We start from the raw sequence: 22,139 nt of genomic DNA, 5'->3' as shown, positions 1-22,139 counted from the left end.
TTGTAGTTTCCCACCACAGTTAAGGGTCCTTTGGGTGCCGGCATCTTCATCTTGAGGTATGCGGTATGAGTTGTGGCCATGAATCTTGCCAGTGCCGGCCTCCCCAACAGTGCATGGTAAGGGCTATCGAGATCTACCACTTCGAAGAGAATATTTTCAATGCAACAATTGTCACGCCCCTCGAATAACACATCAACCCAGACTTTGCCCATTGGCGAACAGGACAGTCCCGGAACAATGCCGTGGAAAGTCGTGTGGCTTGGCTCCAGCATGTTTGGAGTTATGCCAAGCGACTGCATGGTGTGCTGGTACATGATGTTTATGCTGCTCCCATTGTCCACCAGCACTTTGCTGAACCGGACTCGTGGCGATGGCCCGTGCATGATCAGATCCACCACCAGAGCATATCTCATGGATAATTGTCAACACAAAGTAATATGATGAGTGCAAATAAGCAAGTATGTAAGAATCAATGCACACAGTTGACACAAGTGTTTGCTTCTAAGATATAAAGAAGTAGGTATACTGACTCAACATAAAGTAAAAGAAAGGCCCTTCGCAGAGGAAAGCAGGGATTACTCATGTGCTAGAGCTTTTTATTTTGAAAACATGGAAACAAGTTTGTCAACGGTAGTAATAATTCATATGTGTTATGCATAAAAACTCCTATAAGTTGCAAGCCTCATGCATCGAATACTAATAGTGCCCGCTCCTTGTCCTAATTAGCTCGGATTTCCATGGATTATCATTGCATTACATATGTTTCAACCAAGTGTCACAAAGGGGTACCTCTATGCCACCTGTACAAAGGTCCAAGGAGATAGATCGCATTTGATCTCTCAATTTTGATAGATCTCAACTTGAGGACATCCATACCGAGACAACATAGAAAACTGATAATGGACTCCTCTTTTATGCTTAAAGCATTCAACAACAGATAATATTCTCATAAGAGATTTGAGGATTAATTTCCAAGCTGAAACTTCCACCATGATACATGGATTTGGTTGGCGGCCCGTTCTTCTCTAACAATATGCATACTCAAACCATTTAACTCATGGCAAATCTCCCTTACTTCAGACAAGACGAACATGCATAGCAACTCACATGATATTCAACAAAGGTGTGACAGGTTGATGGCGTCCCCAGATAACATGGTTACCGCTCAACAAGCAACTTATAAGAACTAAGATACATAAGCGACATATTCTTTACTACAATAGTTTTTTAGGCTACTTTCCCATGAGCTATGTATTGCAAAGACAAGGAATGATTTTTTTTAAAGGTAGCACGCAAGCAATTTACTTTGGAATGGCAGAAAAATACCACATAGTAGGTAGTTATGGTGGACACAAATGGCATATGTTTTGGCTCAAGGTTTTGGATGCACGAGAAGCATTCCCTCTCAGTACATGGCTTTGGCTAGCAAGGTTGTTTGAAGCAAACACAAGTATGAACCGGTACAGCAAAACTTACATAAGAACATATTGCAAGCATTATAAGACTCTACACTGTCTTCCTTGTTGCTCAAACACTTTTACCAGAAAATATCTAGACTTTAGAGAGACCAATCATGCAAACCAAATTTCAACAAGCTCTACGGTAGTTCTCCACTAATAGGTTTAAACCACATGATGCAAGAGCTTAAACATGATCTACTTGAGAGCTCAAAACAATTGCCAAGTATCAAATTATTCAAGACAATATACCAATTACCACATGAAGCATTTTCTGTTTCCAACCAAATAGCAATAAATGAAGCGGCTTTCAACTTTCGCCATGAACATTAAAAGTAAAACTAAGAACACCAGTGTTCAATATGAAAAAGCGGAGCGTGTCTCTCTCCCACACAAGGAATGCTAGGATTCAAATTTATTCAAACATAAACAAAAATAAAAGCACACAGACGCTCCAAGTAAAGCACATAAGATGTGACGGAATAAAAATATAGTTTCACTAGAGGTGACCTGATAAGTGGTTGATGAAGAAGGGGAAGCCTTGGGCATCCCCAAGCTTAGATGCTTGAGTATTCTTAAAATATGCAGGGATGAACCACGGGGGCATCCCCAAGCTTAGACTTTTCACTCTTCTTGATCATATTATATAATCCTCCTCTCTTGATCCTTGAAAACTTTCTTCACACCAGACTCAAAACAATCTCATTAGAGGGTTAGTTCATAATCCAAAATTCACATGTTCAGTGAGGAAACAATCATTACCAACACTTCTGGACATTACCCAAGGCTACTGAAATTTAATGGAGCAAAGAAATCCACTCAAACACAGTAAAAGAGGTAATGCGAAATAAAAGGCAGAATCTGTCAAAACAGAACAGTCCGTAAAGACGAATTTTTTCGAGGCACTTAACATGCTCAGATGAAGAAGCTCAAATTTAATGAAAGTTGCGTACATATCTGAGGATTACTCATGAAGTTTTACAGAATTTTTAGATTCTCCTACAGAGATAACAGCTCAAATTCGTGACAGCTAAAAATCTGTTTCTGCGCAGAAATCCAAATCTAGTATCAACTCTCTATCAAAGACTTTAGTTGGCACAACAATGCAATAAAGTAAAGATACAAAGGTATTGCTACAGTATTAACAAGCACCTTGACTCAAATATAAAACAAAAATTGCAGAAATAAAATAATGGGTTGTCTCCCATAAGCGTTTTTCTTTAACGCCTTTCAGCTAGGCTCAGAAAGTGAAAATCAAGTAACATCAAGAGAAGAAGCATCAACATCATAATTTTCCTTAAAACACAACTTGTCGCAACAGGTATCTTAGATGCTCCATTATCTAAATTTCCCATAGTGGTACTAAGGGTTTTATCAATTTTAAGCTCATAATGATTCTTTGGCTTAGGCATCTTAGGGACATACATGAACTTTTGCTCCTTACCCACATAAGCTTTCTCCTTAAACTTAAGAGAAGAAAAAGTTGAACCCAAGGTTCCCATAGCTTCTTCAAGTTCACCAATCCTATGGGTTTGATTATCATGGATAGCACAAGTTTCTAAAACAGCAATTCTTTCATTAATTCCTCCTAGAGATTTATCATGTTTATCAGTATTATCAAGTAATATTCCCAATTTAGTCTCAACACTTGGAAGATTTTTCTCTATGGCCTCCAACTTTTTCATGACATCCTCAAGAGAGATTTCAATTTTAGCTTCATTAACAGGTGGTATTCCAACTAGACTCTCAATAATGCAACTAGCTTCTAAAGCAGGAGTGCCTAGGAAATTACCCCCGTAAGAGTATCAAGAACATACCTATTCCAGCTAGAGATATCAACATAAAAGTTCCTAAGGAGGATAATAGTGGAGTGTTTCTTAGTGCACCTATGATGAGCATCACTAATTCTATACCAAGCATCTTTAAAACTTTCTCCCCCTTGTTGCTTAAACGAACGAACTTCAACTTCAGGATTACTCATTTTAGCAATAATAAAAATAAATCAAGCAAATCTAAATAAGTAAAGTAAAAGAAGTAACTAATTTTTTTGTGTTTTTTGATAAAAAGAAAGCAAATAAGACAGAAAATAAAGCAAGAAAATAAACAAAGTAAAGAGATTGGGTGTGAGAGACTCCCCTTGCAGCGCGTCTTGATATCCCCAGCAACGGCGCCAGAAAAATAGCTTGATGACGCGTGAAGCACACGTCCGTTGGGAACCCCAAGAGGAAGGTGTGATGCGTACAGCAGCAAGTTTTCCCTCAGTAAGAAACCAAGGTTATCGAAGCAGTAGGAGATGAAGGTCACATGAAGGTTGTTGGTGAAGGAGTGTAGTGCGGCGCAACACCAGGGATTTCGGCGCCAACGTGGAACCTGCACAACACAATCTAAATACTTTGCCCCAACTTGACAGTGAGGTTGTCAATCTCACCGGCTTGCTATAAACAAAGGATTAAACGTATGGTGTGGAGAATAATGTTTGCTTGCAAAGAACAACAGAGAACAATGATTACAGTAGGTTGTATTTCAGATGTAAAAGAATGGACCGGGGTCCACAGTTCACTAGTGGTGTCTCTCCAATAAGTTAAATAACATGTTGGGTGAACAAATTACAGTTGGGCAATTGACAAATAGAGAGGGCATAACAATGCACATACATATCATGATAACTACTATGAGATTTACTTAGGGCATTACGACAAAGAACATAGACCGCTATCCAGCATGCATCAATGCCTAAAAAGTCCACCTTCGGGTTAGCATCCGCACCCCTTCCAGTATTAAGTTGCAAACAACATACAATTGCATTAAGTACTGTGCGTAATGTAAACAATACAAATATCCTTAGACAAAGCATTGATGTTTTATCCCTAGTGGCAACAGCACATCCACAACCTTAGAACTTTCTGTCACTGTCCCAAATTCAGTGGAGGCATGAACTCACTATCGAGCATAAATACTCCCTCTTGGAGTTACAACTATCAACTTGGCCAGAGCCTCTACTAGCAACGGAGAGCATGCAAGATCATAAACAACACATATATGATAGATTGATAATCAACTTGACATAGTATTCAATATTCATCGGATCCCAACAAACACAACATCTAGCATTACAAATAGGTGATCTTGATCATGATAGGCAGCTCACAAGATCTAAACATGATAGCACAAGAGGAGAAGACAACCATCTAGCTACTACTATGGACCCATAGTCCAAGGATGAACTACTCACGCATCAGTCCGGAGGCGGGCATGGTGATGTAGAGCCCTCCGGTGATGATTCCCCTCTCCGGCAGGGTGCCGGAGGCGATCTTCAGAACCCGACGAGATGGGGTTGATGGCGGAGGCGTCTCAGTAACTTTTCTCGTATCGTGGCTCTCGGTACTAGGGTTTTCATGACGGAAGGATTATATAGGCGAAGGGGCAGAGTCGGGGGACGCCCGAGGGGCCCACCCCATATGGCGGCGCGGCCAGGGGTGGGGCCGCGCCCCCCTATGGTGTGGCCGCCTTGTGGCCCCTCTTCGTCTCCTCTTCGGTGTTCTAGAAGACTCCGTGGAAAATAAGACCGTGGGCTTTTGTTTCGTCCAATTCCGAGAATATTTCCTGTGTAGGGTTTCTGAAACAAAAAACAGCAGAAAACAGGAACTGGCGCTTCGGCATCTTGTTAATAGGTTAGTGTCGGAAAATTCATAAAAATGATATAAAGTGTATATAAAACATGTGAGTATTGTCATAAAACTAGCATGGAACATAAGAAATTATGGATACGTTTGAGATGTATCACCCCCTGTTGGCCGTCTCCGACTCTTCTTCGATGTTCTGGAACACTCCGTGGAAAATAGGGCCGTGGGCTTTTATTTCGTCCAATTCCGAGAATATTTCATGTGTAGGATTTCTGAAACCAAAAACAGCAGAAAACAGGAACTGGCGCTTCGGCATCTTGTTAAGAGGTTAGTACCGGAAAATGCATAAAAATGATATAAAGTATGAATAAAACATGTAGGTATTGTCATAAAACTAGCATGGAACATAAGAAATTATAGATACGCTGGAGACATATCACCGTCCTCCCGTAAAGTGTGTGGCAGCCTTCCCGAGGTCAAACCCTTTAAGTTTTGTGAAGGTACCGACGCTAAAGAGAGAGTAATTCATCGCCAAACAGAGCCGCCATCCATCAGATCCATCTACACCACACCGAAAGAGATCCACCACCATAGTTCATCCATTTCATCTCCGATCTCCTCCATAGCCATTGTCATCATCATTGTAATAGAGATCTCCTTGATAATTGGCAACCATTGTAAGAATATTGTGATTTCAATTGAAGTATTTGCAACAATGATTTCTATCTTTGATCTTGATATTATGTATGTGTAGTCCTGATGGGCCGCGGGTTGGGGTTTATCCTCGTAGCATTTATATGCATGTAATCTCATAAATATGTGTAAGGATTGAATAAGATCTTTGCAATTTTGTATCCTTGTCTCTTTGCCTCGATTTCATGATCTGCAGATACCCATGTCTATCAGATCGATCAAGGGAAGAGATGGGATGAGAGGAGAATGATGTGCAATCGCGAAACCTCATTAACAGAAAGGGGGAAGTTACAGTACATGTTTAGTGATTCACTCGGGATCAATGGCACAATCATCTAGCTTTATGCTTTGGTCTATATTCATTTACTTGATAATTGTTGTTACTCGCGGCTGTGGGAACAATGGTTGAAACAAGAGGCTCTTGTTACCTCTGGCTTTAGGGGCGAGAGTATTTACGGATGTACTGCATGCTCACAAATCTATTATCACTATTTTATTTACTAAACATTTGCAATTCATTTTTATATGTATGCATACCTGCAGGAGAATCCATAACCCTGGCCTATTTCCATCCATTGAACACAACCCAGTCAAAGTAAGCTAGATAGGTCGGTAAACATAAAATCAAATCAACTAGCAAAATCTTGTAGACGTATCATTTACACCGTTTTAGCAGTGCTTCCTAAGGTTCGATTAAATCTAGGTCTTCTAGGAAAAAAGCTTATCATACTAGAATCCATATCCGGATCAAAGGTATCAACAACATTTGTGAAGACCATCAAAAACCCCAACATTTGTGAAACAAGCTCACTTTGTCAAGGCACACGTAGCATGTTGGAAGGACATTGAAAGAGCTTTTGGTGTTTTCCAAGCTCGGTTTGTATATTTCCGGGGTCCAGCTCATTTTGGGGACAAAAACCCCTCAACAACATCATGCCATGTTGTGTGATTATTGACAACGTGGTAATCGAAGATGAGAGAGGGTTAGACTTGGAGTTCTTCTATGACAATGTTGGTAGCCGTGTGCATACACAAAGAAAGCCCGATCACATTCAAGCATTTCTTGAGACGCACCGACAAATTGAAGATTCAGCAACACATACGCACACACACACAAAACCTTGATCTCATAGAGCACCATGGCAACTACAAGGCAAGAATTGATGCCTTTCATTTTATTCCATTAAATTTATTTCCTATGAGTTTGTGTGAGGAGAACAATTATTTACCCGGAACCATTCATTTTTTTCGAAATAGGGTACCCGGCCTATGCATCAATTGATGCACACAACCCTCTTTATTACCCAAAGTATCAAAATATCAAGTATCAAGTTTTACAACTCAAAGATCATACAATGTGTACACGTGAACTAGCCAACGAAATAGTAAAGAGACATGTTTATACATCTTGAAGTCGTTTAGTAGGCCACCAACCAGCCTGCCTATAAACATCTTGTGCCACCGCTTCCAGCCGGCGGCATCCAGCATGCATAGGATCTCGTTACGAAAAAATACCATTGTATGTGGTCTACACTGGAGTAAGAGCGACCGGTCGTGGATCCAGTGTGATACCATACGGATAACCTATAAAAATTAATATTTGTATTCATGTTAAAGACAATATCATTACGGATATTCCATATAGCCCACATCAACGTGCTAAAACCAATTCTAATTCTAACTTTAGTCGTCTTACCCACCCCATTTAACCCGTTCCCGAGCATATTTGTGACATTAGTCGGTGGGGGTATATTAGCGAAGGGACAATCAAAGAACAAATGGGTTTTTGATTTCGATGAATCACCAGAACACACATTTCTTACAACCATTCCAATTTCTGCGAGCTATTTTTTTTTGTGAGGATGACTTTTTTTATAAAGAAGACACATAAAAATCCAAACTTTTAGTGGTATATTAAGCTTCCAAATATATTTACGAAGAAAAATCGTATGACCATTCATATAATCCGGGTACATTGACTTAACCAAAAAAGATCCAAAAGTTGTTAACCTCCACACAAAAGCATCATTCTCGTCAGACAAGGAAATAAACATAAGTCATTGGACCAAGTAGATCCAAACAGCCCACTTATTTCCCACTTATTTCCTGTAAATGTCTTTCTAAATTCTAAATTCAAAGGTCTATTTGTCAGAACATCAGCGACTAAAGCGTTCTTTTGTCAGACGATATTATATAACAAAGGATACTGACTCGTGAGAGGAGCATCTCCCAACCAAGTGTCTTCCTAGAAGCGTACTTGATGGCCATTACCTACTGAAAAAGTACCCCGTAAAAAGAAATCGTCTTTCACTCCCATGAGTCCTTCCAAAATGGAGAGTCGGATTGTTTCGCAGTCACTTGGGACAAGGTCTTGGTTTTAAGATATTTATTATACAATAGTTCCTGCCACACTCCATGTTCGTTAAGGAGTTTATATAGCCATATACTTAACAAGCATCTATTTTTTAATTCCAAGACTTCCACCCCTATCCCTCCTTGCTCTTGAGCCTACAAATAATGTTCCATTTAGTCAATCTATATTTTCGTTTTAGCTGATCGTTCCGCCAGAAAAAACGATACCGATAAAAATCTAATCTTTTCCTTACCCCTTTAGGTATTTCAAAAAAAAAAAAGATAGCATAAACATCGGTAAACTTGATAGTACAGAGTTTATCAAAACAAGCCTATCTCCGTATGAAAGAAGCTTACTTTGCCAACATCCCAGTTTTGGCTCAAAGCGAGTTTCGACAGGATTCTATTCCTTATTCAAAATCCATCTATGATGAATTGATATACCGGGATATCTGAGCGGAAGTGACCCAGCTTCACAACCAAAGATCTGTGTATACTGTATACTGATCTTCCACCTCTTTGGCTTTACCAAAATAAAAATAAAATCACTTTTGTGAAAGTTTATTTTTAGCCCAGACAATTGCTCAAAGGTACAAAGTATTAACTTCGTGTTTACTGCCTCCTCTAGGTCATGTAGCATGAATAAAATTGTATCATCAGCGTACTATAGCAATGAAACTCCTCCCTCAGTTAGATGAGGTATAAGTCCCCATACTTGGCCATCGTCTTTTGCTCGGGCTATTAAAATGGCCAACATGTCTGTGACTAAATTAAAAAGAAGCGGAGACAGGGGATTTGAATAATATTGTAACCTGGATGATTACTGCATCTTCTCATGTTGAAAACATTCATTTGTTTTGTTGAGTTTGCTGTCATATTTGGAAATTAGATGTATGCGGTTTTTCTTTTCTGGGGGACAATCAGATTCCTTAAAGTGGAATTGTAATACAGAATGTTTTACGGGATCTGATCGGCCGCAGCCCCCACATGCGCAGAATTCACGTTTACTACGCTCTCTCTGCTCACGCGTTTACATGTTCAAATTTACGGGATCTGGTAGAGAAGCTCTGATTATCCCAAAAACAGCTTTTTCTTGCGAAACAGAGAAGGTTTGACCCCCCTCATTGCTATGGTACTACGAACTTGAGAATTCATGGAATTCATTTATTGTCAGGCTGACAACGGGGCGATCGACCAATATTTTCTCCGGAGCATATCCTTCCATTGACACGCAAGAATTAAGCCGACCGAGATGGGCGGCACAGCTAAGCAAATCAAATCTATCCATGGCCGACGAGCAAGGCAAGGAGTGGGCGGGAGCAATCTCCTGCCCGTTTCCCGGGGGTGTCTCTAAAGCTAAACAAGGCAAGGCAACGCCGACCACCCGGGCCAGAAATTTAACGGCGCACGCCAAGGATTTAATCGTCGTCTCGCCCTGCCCCTCCGCCCCCGTCGACATGCACCCCACGTTCGCGTCCTGCTTAAATTAGGCAGGCGCCGGCGACCCCGAGCCCCCATTTTTTTTATTTTCTCGGGGCCGGATCAGCCTTCTCCTCCCCGCCTTGCCTCCCTCCGATCCTCCACGTACCATGCCGGCCGTAGCGGTAGTCGTAGTAGTGCGCGACATGTCCCCGCCCCTCTCCCTTGTTTCTTGACTCTTCGCTTCCTGTTGTTTTCTTCCTTCTGGCCGGGTCTGATCGGAGATCGGTCGACGAACGCTGCCTACGTGTGCCTTCCGGTGCAGCTACCGTGTTTTGCTGCCTTCCTGCCTGCCGGTGATCTTTGTCTTCGCCACGGCGGCGGCGTAGCTGCTCCGGCGTCCGGGAAGCCGCGGCGGTGCAAGACCGCCGGGTCCAGCGAAGCCACGCCTTGCGCGTCAAGCTTGAGGCGGTGGGCTGGGTGATGGTGCGGTTCCTCCGGCGGCATAGCCTTGACAAGAGCAACTCGCAGAGCCACCTGCGGCAGCAGCACGAGAGCGGCAGCGGCACACACAGCAACGACACGGAGATGGCCGAGCCCGCGGGCAATGGCCGGGCGCCGCCTCGCTCCCGTCTCGCACGAGACGGGCCACCCTCGGGTACATACATCGCGCGCGCTAATCCTGAATGTGCTCAAATTCTCGTTTCTTCATATGTGATATGTGCCCATTTTGATCGATCGATATATGCCTTCTTGTTTGTTTTTGTCAGATTTGGACATCATGAAGGAGAAGTTCGCCAAGCTTCTGCTTGGAGAGGACATGTCCGGCACAGGGAAAGGCGTGTCGTCCGCGCTGGCGCTGTCGAACGCCGTCACCAACCTGGCAGCGTCCGTCTTCGGCGAGCACCGCAAGCTGGAGCCCATGGCGCCGGACACCAAGGAGCGGTGGAAGAAGGAGGTGGGCTGGCTGCTGTCCGTCTCCGACCACATCGTCGAGTTCGTCCCGACGCGGCAGACCGCCGAGAACGGCACGACCATGGAGGTACGTAAACAATCTCGATCGTGATCTCTCTCTCTCCTTTATGTCCATTGAACTGCGCGTAATCGTTCGTTCGTACCCACTATTCCTGTTGGCAGATCATGTCGACGGCGCAGCGTCGCGACCTGCAGATGAACATCCCCGCGCTGCGCAAGCTCGACAACATGCTCATCGTGAGTGCCACTACATACTACTACAAAAGATAATCATTGGAGGTTGGAGCTGGATACGCGACGGACGCTAGCTATAGTTCAATGATTGATTGTCGAGTTAAATGATGGTTGCAGGGTTACATGGACAACTTCGTGGACCAGACCGAGTTCTGGTACGAGAAGGGCGGCGACAACAAGCGCGACGACGACAAGTGGTGGATGCCGACGGTGAAGGTGCCGGCGGAGGGCCTGTCCGATGTGACGCGCAGGTGGCTGCAGTACCAGAAGGAGTGCGTGAACCAGGTGCTCAAGGCGGCCATGGCCATCAACGCGCAGGTGCTGGTGGAGATGGAGGTGCCCGAGATCTACATCGAGTCGCTCCCCAAGAAGGGGAAGACGAGCCTGGGCGACACCATCTACCGGAACATCACCGACGAGGAGTTCGACCCGGTGGAGTTCCTGGAATCGGTGGACCTATCGACGGAGCACAAGGTGCTGGACCTCAAGAACCGCATCGAGGCGTCCACCATCATCTGGAAGCGCAAGATGCAGACCAAGGACACCAAGTCCTCCTGGGGCTCCATCATCAGCTTCGAGAAGCGGGAGCAGTTCGAGGAGCGCGCCGAGACCATACTCCACCTCCTCAAGCTACAGTTCCCCGGAACGCCTCAGTCGCAGCTCGACATCTCCAAGATCCAATACAACAGGGTTCGTATTATCAATGATATAGTGTGCATGTTGCTAATGGCGTGCTCTCAGATGCATGACGCATAACTTGCACGATGGATCCATCTTTCAGGACGTCGGCTACGCGCTCCTGGAGAGCTACTCGCGTGTGCTGGAGAGCCTGGCTTACAGCGTGATGTCGAGGATCGAGGACGTGCTGGGCGCGGACGCGGCGGCGACGAACCTGACGGCAAGCGAGGTGGCACGGCGGCAGATGGAGATGAACATGCCCAGGAAGCTGGACGCCAGGGAGGAGCTGGAGAAGCTCAACGAGGCGCCGGCGTCTATGACGCTCTACGACTTCATGGGGTGGCACTTCGACCAGGACGAGCTGATGAAGAAGAAGGAGGAGGGCACGCTGGACGAGGCCGGCGAGGCCATGCTGCTCAAGAAGGCGCCAAGCCTCGCCCCAAAGAAATTCTCCTACGTCGACAGCCTCGCCGGCGGCATGAGGAGCCCCTCCGCGCGCCACTGATCATCATTGTCGTGGTACGAGAGGAAGAGCAAACACGATTAATCGATCAAGACAGCAACGGGGACAGATCCGCCCAATTAAGAATCCAAGATGGCTTGGCTATGTACATATGAGACACAGACACACACACAGACGCTGCGTACGTACTGCTAGAGATCGACACTGGAGTGCAGAGATCATCATCAGCTCGATCCGATCAGCCTCGTTCTTCCCTCTCGTATAGACTGATTAATTCTAGACAACGGGAAGAGGAAGAACGGACTGGATGATCTGATCAGCTATAACTTTTTTTTTTCTCTGTCCGATATGCAAGAACCTGCTTCGCCGGTTGGGGCTGCTGTTGTACGTACGTAGCTACTGATTTTCACACACACAAAAAAAAAACTAGTATGTAATTTTTGTACGTAGTTCTGAACTACTCTCCGGAAGAGGAGACGCTAAACTCTGGGGAATATGTATGCGACTTACTACCAGGCGGGCAAACACATTGTATTCATTGATTTGATTTAAGCTCATCTTTTCTAGACCTGGCTCCCCTGTTTGAATGCATATTTCCTGCCAGGTTGATGTAAGAAACTCAAAGCACGCCTGCTTTGCTCAATGGACTAGTAATAGTGCATAAACTGTACATTAGTCAGAATCAGGCCTCGGTGCTTTTCCAACACACGATAGTTCAGACACAGCACCAGTGGCGGACCCAGCAAAAAAAATGCAGGAAACGACAGGCACGAATAGAACCTGGGTGTTCCCAAAAAATGAAAAAAAAAACACTATTTAAAAGTTTCAGAAAAATGTGAATTAAATTTTTGCGCGTACATATTATGTTGATACTTATTCGTGTGCGTTTTCACGAAAAAATACCATTGTATGTGGTCTACACAAAAATGATAAAATGTCCAAATGAGACTTGAATAGGAATTTGTACTATTCACAGGAATAGGAATTTACATTTTTTATTATTTTTGTGTAGGTCACATACAATGATATTTTTTCGTGAAAACGCACACGAGTAAGTATCAACATAATATGTACATGCAAAAATTTACTTCAAATTTTTTTTAAACTTTTAAATAGCGTTTTTTTAAATTTTCCATAACTGGGTGCACGCGCACCCAAGTTCCATTCGGTATTTTCGGGGTGGACACCTCAAAAAAGTTCCATGTTTTCAGAAGAAAAAAAGGCAACTAGGCTAAATTTTTAACAGCAAATTAGAGGTAATAGTAAAGAATTCTCAAATTAGGGATCAGCAACAGCCCACCCAACCCACACTCTGCTTCCGCTACTGACAGCACACACATGTAAGCAGAGTAGAAGAAAAACTACAGGAAGGATGCATAATTTGACTCCTCGCAATATAACTAGAAAACGGTCCTCAGCTCGGGCTTGTACACAGTAATATAATTTGCTTAAGCAATTTCAATTGATCTCAACAAGCACGTGCCTCAAGACCAGCCAAAGTCCAACACTGTCGTGCTGACTACAAAGTATAAAAAACAGTGGATTAGAAGGAGGCAGCTTTTCAATTTACTCTTCACCCCCAGATAATGATAAATGATCTCTAGTGATAGAAAGAAGAATTCCTGTATAAGAACCTGACTTTCTAACTAACCACCCTTTTTCATTCCCCTCTAGACTCTAGTGGAAAAAAGAACGAAACAACAAACTTACAGCCATAGGACCCGAGCCAAGCATTTACAACATCATCAAACCTCAACATACAAGTGTAGGCACTATGTACATTGTTTTTACATCAGTCAGCTCTCCAAATCATCTTCTTTCCTGTGCTGGACGGAAGCTCTTGGACTAGGAGCATTATGCTCTATATAATCATCAGAAGCTTCCTCGTCATCGTCTGAAGATAGAAGAGATGAACCCATCCATGTTTTGAAGCCATCATTTACACGCCTCTGCATCTCTGGGGTCACTTCCACTTTGGTCTCCAGCATCTCAAGACCCACGCTGTGCGTAGCATAATTGCCCTCATCAAGTACAGCTGCCGCTTTCCTTCTCAAGAAGAAGGCTGTGCCACCATATAGAATTACCAGGCCCCATGCAGCAATTTCATAGCACCAGAAGAGAGGAACTGAACAAGTACTTCCAAGTGCGAGAAGCGTTGATCCAAGGATAATTGCCATCAGACCAAATATGACAGCAAAAACTGCATTCAGAATAGATAGGCACCGCACACCACCTGCAGTTCCAAGTTGGTATTAATAACTGAACATGTAAATAATTATGTCTACACACGTAATAGGTTCCACACACATACACTAAAGAGAACAAAGACTGGCAACACCAGTAACAGCCAACAAGCTACATCAGAAAAAGAGTAAAATATTCTAAAAGATGAGAGACAATATCTAATGCATTAGCTATATGGAATCATGTCTATTTACAACTGATGTCATGACAAGTTATTATCTTTCTGCAACACAATCGTGGCATTTAGACGCTAAAAAGATTCACGAGACAAAGGAATCCAAAGTAGTAGGATCCCCATTTATCACCCATGCTTAAGACATGTTAATGCAATTTGGTAATGTAATTAATAATTAGTATCATTATATGCTTATATGTTCACTCAAGCCCCTCTTTGTCTCGTGGAATCGGTAACTTCAAAAACCAATGGAGTAACTGATACAAACTATTAGCAACAACCAGTAGGTGCAAATCAAGATTGACATATAGATTTTCACACTTAAAAGTGTGCTTAATCCTTAATACCACTATAAAGCAGCCAGACTAAACAGGGTTACCAAAATACGAGTTTACAGAAACCTAGCAGAATAGAGTACCTACAAGGCTAACTCAAAAACAAATGACAGTCGTAGCATCTTACTTTCTCAATACCACTATGCATCTAAGAAAGCCAGAAACAAGACATGTCATTTGTACAGATATCTAAGAAAGATGATTGTTTTAACTTGATTCACCTCTTCTAGAAGCACAGAAGTTATTCTCGACAATGCAGATGAACGGATGCCTTCTTGGAGCAGTATATGCAACAGATACTCCTGAAAGTACATATTGATTTAATATTAAAGAACAAGAATACACAATTATACTTGACTGCAAAGAAAAATGGGAACAGATCAAAGGAAGATAGATTGTCTAGTCCAAAATATACATAGCGTATAAATTTGAGGGGAAAACTGAAGGAAAATGTAAACATGAATCATCTACAGATACTGAAGGAATATGATCGCGGGCCTCGAAAGGATAAGGCAATCCTCTTTGGCTTTTTTTCAAGAAAACGCAAAAGACTTTTGCGTTTCATTTCATTGAAAAGATGGAGAGTTTTACAATCTTCGGCTTTGACTTCCTTTCCGGGGAAGTGGATCAGGCGGGCGTAATGCTCGCCGTTGTCGTCATGCTTGTGTCGTCTCAAGGTGCTCCGTACCTAGTTCAGCTAAGTAGTGAGGCCTCTGTGGTTTTTCGCTGGTTTTTCCTGAATAATTATGCCGTGTGTGGTTTTCGTCTGGTTTTCCTCATAAACCAGACATGTAACAGTTTTAGATCAATTTCCCTTATAAACTGGTCAATTCTCTTCTTAACGAAAAGGCGGAGCTCCTGCCAGTTGCTCTAAAAAGATCTACAGGTTCTATGGACTATCTCTCTTTCTGTGTAGGATATGCTACAACTGAACTGTATAAATAGTTATACTGCAAGGATTCTTCATATTACTTTCAAAGGACTTATGAAGCATATCCCCTCAGTAATAGGAGATAAGGTCATTTGCGAGAGGATTTCAAGCTGTGGAGTTAATACGGTTTGAAAATTTTACTGCAGATATATATATATATATAAATTATTTCTTCTATTAGAAGGTACAGAACATGAGTGAAAAGATATAAAACAATCAGGTCTAAATGTCATCAGCTTTAAGTGTGCATAGTCTGAGCAGCGCAGATCTTATCAAATGGTCATAATAACTTGTTCATATTATCCAATGTAAAGGCTGGTGTTCATTGATAAATGTTCCCTAACCTCATTACTTTGAGGGGCTGAGAATCCTGAAGCTAAGGAATACCACTCGGAAAATGAATTATATACTCCCTCCGTTCACTAGTATAAGATGTTTTAGCTTTTAGTAGATTCATCTATTTTGGTTTGTATCTAGTATACTTTTAGTGTGTAGATTCACTCATTATGGTGTGTATCTAGTTCACTTTGAAGTGTCTAAACATCCTATATTTGTGAACGGAGAGAGTATAAATTAAGAGCCTAGACTCCAAACTTCGTAAGATAACTAGTTGCCTCTCTCCATGTAACTGGTTTTCATTGTGTGCAATACAGGCAGATACAATCAAATTAAGAGTTATGAAGTGCCACTGTTCTAAAAAATGGCCACCTAACACGCACTAGGTCACCACCTGCCGCCTGCCTGCCTAGTGCTTATGCATTTTAGGACACTGGGAAGGAACTTCAAAAACAGGGCGTATGAAACAAAAAAGATAACCACGTTGCAATGTGTTGAAATTGAAGGAAAATTCATAAGAACTTGAACCAAAAGCACGTCAAAAAAGCATACAAGTATGCTACAAACTATACAGTGACAGAGGTTACCACAACTTTGACTGTGTGCATATATATCTTTTTTGCCATAACTATAATTGCAGAATTAAGGACTATGGTTTACTAGTGAGGTGACTTCAAATGACTGCGAAATGCAATTTGAGAGACTAAACGGAAGAGTGATAAAGCTTCACATCTACTATGAATAAAACAAGCATGGTTTAAAAAAAATCGACAATTAGAACCGGATTATACAACAGTAATGCTCTGGAGCCTCTTCTAAATCATGTCCTAAAATTAACTGCATCATCCAATTTCATCATTTTTGGGGCAAGTCAGTCCCTACGGAGGCCAGAATATTCATCCTCGCGAAGAAGGGTATCCATGATCTTGTTAATTGTTATGATGTTCGCTTGAACGATTTGGAAAGAATGTAAGAGCAGGGTATTCGACAGGCCTTTGCAGGGTATCCAAACTGGGAGGTGATTCGTGATTTTTGGTATTCATATGGAGCGGTGAATCCGTTAATTGCCCAATACAGATATAAGTAGATAAACAAACTATAACATTGCTAGCTGAATCAGAGCATTAGCACAGGTAGGTCGGGGGCGGACTCACCTGCTACGAGGTAGGAGGCGGATACGGCGAAGAGGACGGCGGACGGCACGAATACGACCATCCAGTAGAAGTCTGCGGCCTCGGCCGTGGTCATGTAGAAGGCCCCGCCCCGGTAGCGGTACGCCTCGGGCTCCTCCTCCCGGCTGCTGGCCGCCGCCGGGAGCGCCTCGAGCATGCGGCGCTCGCGGCAGAAGGGGCGCTCGGCCGGCTCGGCGGGGAAGACGATCCCGAGGCTGACCCCCACGGCGGCGGCGGCGGCGAGGGCGACGCAGGCGGCGGCGGCGACGGCGAGCGGGCGGCGGAGGCGCGGCAGCGCGCGGTCCTCGTCCCGCAGCGCCTCGTAGGCGCCCCGCGGCATGATGGCCTGCCGCAGCGCGTCGCCGAGGAGGGCCATCGGCGGCGGCGGCGGGCGGCGGGCTGGGTGGGGTGGGTGGAGGGCTACAACCCTAGACGGGGGCTGTGTTGGCAGTAGGTGCGGGAATTCGGGGGCACACGGGAGAGGGGGAGATGAGAATGGGGGAGAGAGGGCTTTTCGGTTGCCTTGCTTGCTTGCAGGAGAGGAGAGAGCACCAATATGGTGCGATGGTCGCTTTTTCTGGCAAAGTCCAACTTTGATCACCGTGTTTTCCTTTTAAGACCAAACTTCGGTCAACCCCTGATTTCATCATCGGTATGATTGATGATTCGGGGTGAACGTCCAAGACTAACATGGAAATTATACACTGCCTCCACTCCAATAAGTAAGTCTTATATTTTTTTAGAAAAAACTATGTACAATTTGATCAAGTTTTAGGAAAAAAACATTAACATATACAATACAAAATCAATATTGTCAGATACATCATATATACACTCTGGTGCTTTGGTCCTACGAGGTTTTAGCACTACGACTTTATATATCTACTACATCAACCTCTACTATAATGATTTGCTCGATTCTAACGAGCGCGCCTTCAACTCGCTCTAGCACTTATAGTTGTCGCTAAGTGGTCCAAGGTTCTATTGGTAATTGTATTACGATTCGTAGTTGATGATTATGGAATCACAATGCAGAATATTTTACCTCAAATGTAGGAAGCTAGATGTTTTGTGTTGACATCCATTCTACCTTTACTCCCAATAGGACATGACGCAAGCAGATTTTTTTCTGCAGCCCAAACGTCTTCTGCACTAAACTTGTCTTTCTTTACTCAAGCTCACGCAATATTAGGAAATTAAATTAATTTGTTTATTTGCCAGCGAAGAAGCCTTGCGCTACTCGGAAAGTACTGACTAGAGGGGAAAGTTCTTCAACCACGTGCTTGTTCCCGAGCGAGTCAGTCCCATTTCAGTGACGAGGGACACGATGTGTGCCACCATAGAGCTTCCCATTTGACATTTCTCCATCGCTGGTACAATGATGTAGTATTCCTTTGCTTGCTACAATATCCCTATTTAGTTTGAGATGATTCCGACACAGATCCACAAAGATCTGTACAGAGATATTCCTTGTAAAATTAGTTGTGGTAGCCATTCAACATGTGCAACGGTTATGTTGATGGTTCGGCATCGTCGATGACAGCCATTAGTTTTGCTCGTGAACATCCGTAGGTGGAAACAACATGCTCATAAGAAGAAAATGTCGCCAACAAGACCAATATACCGGTGACCAAACCAACCTCGCACAAAGCTGAGCACAAGCCTGAAGATGAAACATACACAATGGCTCCTCAACATAGTTAACCTCGTCATCGAGATGAGGTTGATGCTAAGGTTCCATTATTCGATGTAGCGTCGCCGTATTTGAGATGTAACCACCCTAAAACCACGAAACCTCAACTTTAGGGACATAGTTATAACATTGAGCGAAGGTCCGTGGACCCCATCTCCTCCAGCAGCCCGAGCAACAATTAGAGAAAGACGTGAATCCTTTGATTGTCAGCCGAAACAGAGGAGAAGCGATCAACATGGTTTAGTGAAGAGGCGATGGCCACGATGGGTATTAGTCACATAAGTTAGATCAGGTAAATCTAATGGTTATAATTTAATCATTCCTTCTGAAGAATTGAAGATTTTTTTGGAAAGAAAAGGACGCTATAAGGACGAAACGCTTCCTACCATGTGACCAGCCCTGATAGTTTTTATCCACCACCGATTTAAAAAAAAATCCAACAACTCCGTTAAAAATATCCGATAGTTGGTGACTTATTGGTTAAATTGTTCTAAAATACTCCTTCCAATTTATATTATTTATCTCTAATATGGATGTATGTAGAACTAAAATATATCTAAATACATTCATTATTAGCGGTAATTAATAAGAATGGGAGGAAATACAAAAATTCGCTACTCATAATCTCTACCATCTAAAAAGGAAGAACTTCCTCTGTTTCCTCCGGTCGGAGGTTTCATCACACATATTTTCAACATGACCAATCTGCCCTCCCACCTTGCCTCAAACAATTCAGCACGGCAACATCATTTCAGTGCAACAAAATAGGAAAGTCCAGCGCATAATCAGCGTGGCACAGCATCTCTACAGACAACCAAATCGCAGCATTATAATTCATGGCTACATGAAAGGAAAGTACACACTAATTTATCAACACACCATTATGTCAGGGCTATAGGAAAGGAAACCGCCCAGCCATTTCAAAGGAAACTGCAACATTTCAACGGAAACTCCAGCATTTTAGGGATCTCTCACATTTTAAAGGAAACTCCATCATTGCGGATCAACAATATCGTTAGAATCCTACTCGCCCAGCCATGCTTTCTGGTGCGTGCATATAAAGGGTACCAGAACTCCTGGAATCATCAGGGAGAGTAAAGGTACATAACCACACCACACCTCTAGGTTGTATGCACTTTTCAAATTGCTGAGGAAACTTGACGTGCACTTTGTTTGAAGAACTTCCCCATCAGGGAAATAGCGGATCACCAGAAAAGGTAACAAATTGTATGTATTTTACTCTCATGCGGATCACCAGCTGTATGCACTTTGTTTGAAGAACTTCCCCATCATGTGAGAATCTGCAGTAATCATGGTTTGAACAAATACCAATCTGTCAGATCATAATGTTTTAATAGTTCACTAATACCAATCTGATAGGATACTTGAGATTTCATGCTTTGAGATCTATTTACCTTGCCTCATATCAGATTCCCTAGGAGGCCTTGTGTGTCCGGTCATAATGCGTCTAGCCTAATCTTTTGCAGCTCCTGCATCTCCCTTGACCCAAAGTAGATGATGTTGACTTTTGTCTCAAATGTGCTAACTCACTGGCTTATTTCATTTGCCATACATGTGCTAAATTTGTGGTACATAAAAACATCAAAGGAAATTCCATGTTAGTTGCCACTGCCGTATAGATAGTGTAGCATGTAGGTGAATTCAGATAATGGAATATTAGGGTGGATCCTATAATGGTTGTCTCCCCTGTAAACTGGTTTGAAAGTAGATGCCTGTGTATTGAAAATAAAGATATACCTTTCATGGAATTGCAAAATCTTTTATAGCTCCTGCATCTCCCTTGACCCAAAGTAGATGATGTTGACTTTTGCCTCAAATGTGCTAAATTCCATGTTAGTTGCCACTGCCGTATAAATAGTGTAGCATGTAGGTGAATTCCATGTTAGGGTGGATTTTATACTAAGGCTGATTATAACATAGTCCCACAGCAAGTGAAATCTCCCTAGAAAGCAGTCCTATCCTAAGGCTGATTATTTCCCTGTAAAATCTGTCATAATACTCTGGATGCAACTAATATGTTGCCCATAATAAAAATCTGGGGGTGTCCCTTTCCACTGCTGAACAGTTGAAACCATGGGCTTATTTTCTTCTTGAGATCATAATATATGCAGTAATTTGTAGTTTCCTAATGCCAAAGTTATTTCAGTGATTAAATGCAATTATCAGAGAACAAACCAATTATATTGGAACCTATCTAGGAAGAACAAATTTGAACAACAAGGGCTAATAACTTAATTTTTTGAATCATGAAAAGCTTTACGAATTAATTCTCAAATGAAGAAAATGTACATCTCTTTGTGGTTCCTTTCACTATCGACCATCTCTTGTGTTTTTTCAATGTCTACTGTAACCTCACATCACACATACAAATGAACACTCGTCGTATTTAAAAATCAACATTCCATGTCGGATCTGAACCGTATTTAAAACAACATTACAAGAAGGACCTAAGTAAAAATCCCAGATCTAAAAATTCTCTTAGATGAATATCCATTACACAACAGAATTTGACTTGCTATATGATGTACCCTACAGCGTCGCAACCAGGAATACTGTGCAATCAATGCATATAGAAACATCACAAGCTTCAATACAATAGAAGTAACAACACAAGATTCATTTACCTTGGAGAAAAAGTTAATATTAAGATTCCAATGGAGGACATGGAAGTCTACATTGCTATAAATATACAAGGAAGAAGAAATGCATTGGAAGGACGAATTTGAATGACATACCGAGAAAATGTTGCTCTTACTTTTGGTCCAGTGCTAGCCGCTAGAAGACTCTGTAAGAGCTTGAGTGTTGAAGGATATGCATTGGGGAATTTTTCGAATCTGCTTGTTTCCTCCTCATGCTGATCCGCAATCTCCTTGCCTTCTTATTTCAAATCTGCAGTAATCAAAGGATTGGAAACTGGAAACATCAGATCAGTGTTCATTCCAAGTTAAATCTTAAGGTGAAAGACAGAGTGTGAAAGATCATGTACAGATTATTCTTTAATAGTTCTTTCTCTTGACTGCTCATACTTCCTATATCAAAAATGTGTTGATATGCTTGTTTCTATAGCAAACTATAGCCTTGTTACTGTCTCCATAATATTTATGCCATGCATCTCATGGTCTATTGTACAGCTAGCTAGGCGCATGTACCCAATGCTTGTGTGTTCAGTAAGCTGTTGTTCAGCGCATCAAATTGAGGTGGGGATTTCCCATTTTTTCCCCAGCCTAGGTAACCTCATACTGCTAAACTATCCAGTAATTGTTCGGGTGATTATGATGAGCCCAACTCATCGTTGAATGCCAATTAGTCTAATTGGTCTTTCTTGTTACAAGTGTCAT

The 22,139-nt window shown here is 42.5% G+C and overlaps 2 protein-coding genes and 1 long non-coding RNA gene across 3 annotated transcripts; 1 reads left to right on the top strand and 2 right to left on the bottom strand.

Annotated features, from left to right (window-relative positions):
• Positions 1-9,531: 9,531 nt before the first annotated feature.
• Positions 9,532-12,460, top strand: LOC127344909 (rop guanine nucleotide exchange factor 11). Its single transcript, XM_051371267.2, has 5 exons — positions 9,532-10,202; positions 10,315-10,586; positions 10,682-10,756; positions 10,871-11,443; positions 11,535-12,460. The coding sequence occupies exons 1-5, from the start codon at positions 10,028-10,030 to the stop codon at positions 11,934-11,936; spliced, it is 1,497 nt and encodes a 498-aa protein (XP_051227227.1). The 5' UTR covers positions 9,532-10,027; the 3' UTR covers positions 11,937-12,460.
• A 977-nt stretch (positions 12,461-13,437) lies between these two features.
• Positions 13,438-17,621, bottom strand: LOC127344908 (uncharacterized). The gene is made up of 3 exons (XM_051371265.2): positions 17,070-17,621; positions 14,870-14,950; positions 13,438-14,127 (listed from the first exon to the last, which is right to left on the bottom strand). The coding sequence occupies exons 1-3, from the start codon at positions 17,461-17,463 to the stop codon at positions 13,691-13,693; spliced, it is 912 nt and encodes a 303-aa protein (XP_051227225.1). The 5' UTR covers positions 17,464-17,621; the 3' UTR covers positions 13,438-13,690.
• Positions 17,622-19,585: 1,964 nt separating this feature from the next.
• LOC127338759 (uncharacterized) lies at positions 19,586-20,488 on the bottom strand. Its single transcript, XR_011746394.1, has 2 exons — positions 20,196-20,488; positions 19,586-20,081 (listed from the first exon to the last, which is right to left on the bottom strand). It is a non-coding gene; the product is annotated as an uncharacterized lncRNA (long non-coding RNA).
• Between the last annotated feature and the right edge of the window lie 1,651 nt (positions 20,489-22,139).

Source organism: Lolium perenne, chromosome 6 (assembly GCF_019359855.2).
Source record: "Lolium perenne isolate Kyuss_39 chromosome 6, Kyuss_2.0, whole genome shotgun sequence".
In the NCBI taxonomy this organism is placed as follows: Eukaryota; Viridiplantae; Streptophyta; class Magnoliopsida; order Poales; family Poaceae; genus Lolium; species Lolium perenne.
Note: the sequence above shows the minus strand (reverse complement) of the source record. Positions and strands in the feature narration are given on the sequence as shown.